This window comes from Corvus brachyrhynchos, unplaced genomic scaffold (assembly GCF_000691975.1).
Source record: "Corvus brachyrhynchos isolate BGI_N302 unplaced genomic scaffold, ASM69197v1 scaffold202, whole genome shotgun sequence".
Taxonomy (NCBI): domain Eukaryota; kingdom Metazoa; phylum Chordata; class Aves; order Passeriformes; family Corvidae; genus Corvus; species Corvus brachyrhynchos.
In genome coordinates, this window is record NW_008238132.1 from 5,123,913 (window position 1) to 5,124,433 (window position 521).

Here is a 521-nt window from a genome sequence, read left to right on the forward strand (position 1 = left end):
GGGCGGGGGGCGGGGGGGGGGCCGCCCCCGGGGGGGGGGGGGGGGGGCGCGGGTCCCGCCGCTGCGGCTCCGCCGGACAAAGGAGCCAGCCCGGCGCTCACCTGCCCCACTACCGCCGCGCCAGCAGAGCCGCTCAGACACAACACTTATTTACCTACTGTCGAGCCTCAGAGACGAGTTGTCGGTGCCCAGCAAGGACGATAAGAACGAAATCGAGAAGTGTCTTAGTTGATAAACTCCTAGATCCATTGCCACCGGTCTACAACATTGGGCATTCATGCAACCGCGGCCAGAAACGCTCCCCGGAAAAAAAAAAAAAAATCAGGTCGCGCTCCTCCCGGAGGCGTGTGTGCGTGCGGGGCCGCTCCGCCGGGCGAGGCGGGGCCGGGACCTTGCGGGACCCTGCGGGGCTGCGCTCGGCCAGCTCCGAGCGGGGTCAGCGCTCCGCCGCGCAGCACAAAACCCGGGCATCCCGGCCCCCCCCAATCATTTATGCGCCGGCGCCGCCTCCCATTGCCTGC

At 68.1% G+C, this 521-nt stretch overlaps 1 protein-coding gene across 4 annotated transcripts in view; it reads right to left on the reverse strand.

Moving 5' to 3' along the window:
• TSC22D1 (TSC22 domain family member 1) overlaps positions 1–521 on the reverse strand; it is a 92,353-nt gene that overhangs the window by 2,954 nt on the left and 88,878 nt on the right. Inside the window, exon 1 of one of the 4 annotated variants that reach the window (XM_008633158.2) lies at positions 155–493. The exons of 2 other annotated variants lie outside the window; for them this stretch is intronic. In XM_008633158.2, coding sequence (XP_008631380.1) covers positions 155–279 — 125 coding nt within the window. In that variant the 5' untranslated portion in view covers positions 280–493. Of the gene's footprint in view, positions 1–154; positions 494–521 lie in introns of those variants that run through there. One more of the 4 variants, XM_008633160.2, reaches the window with a different exon arrangement.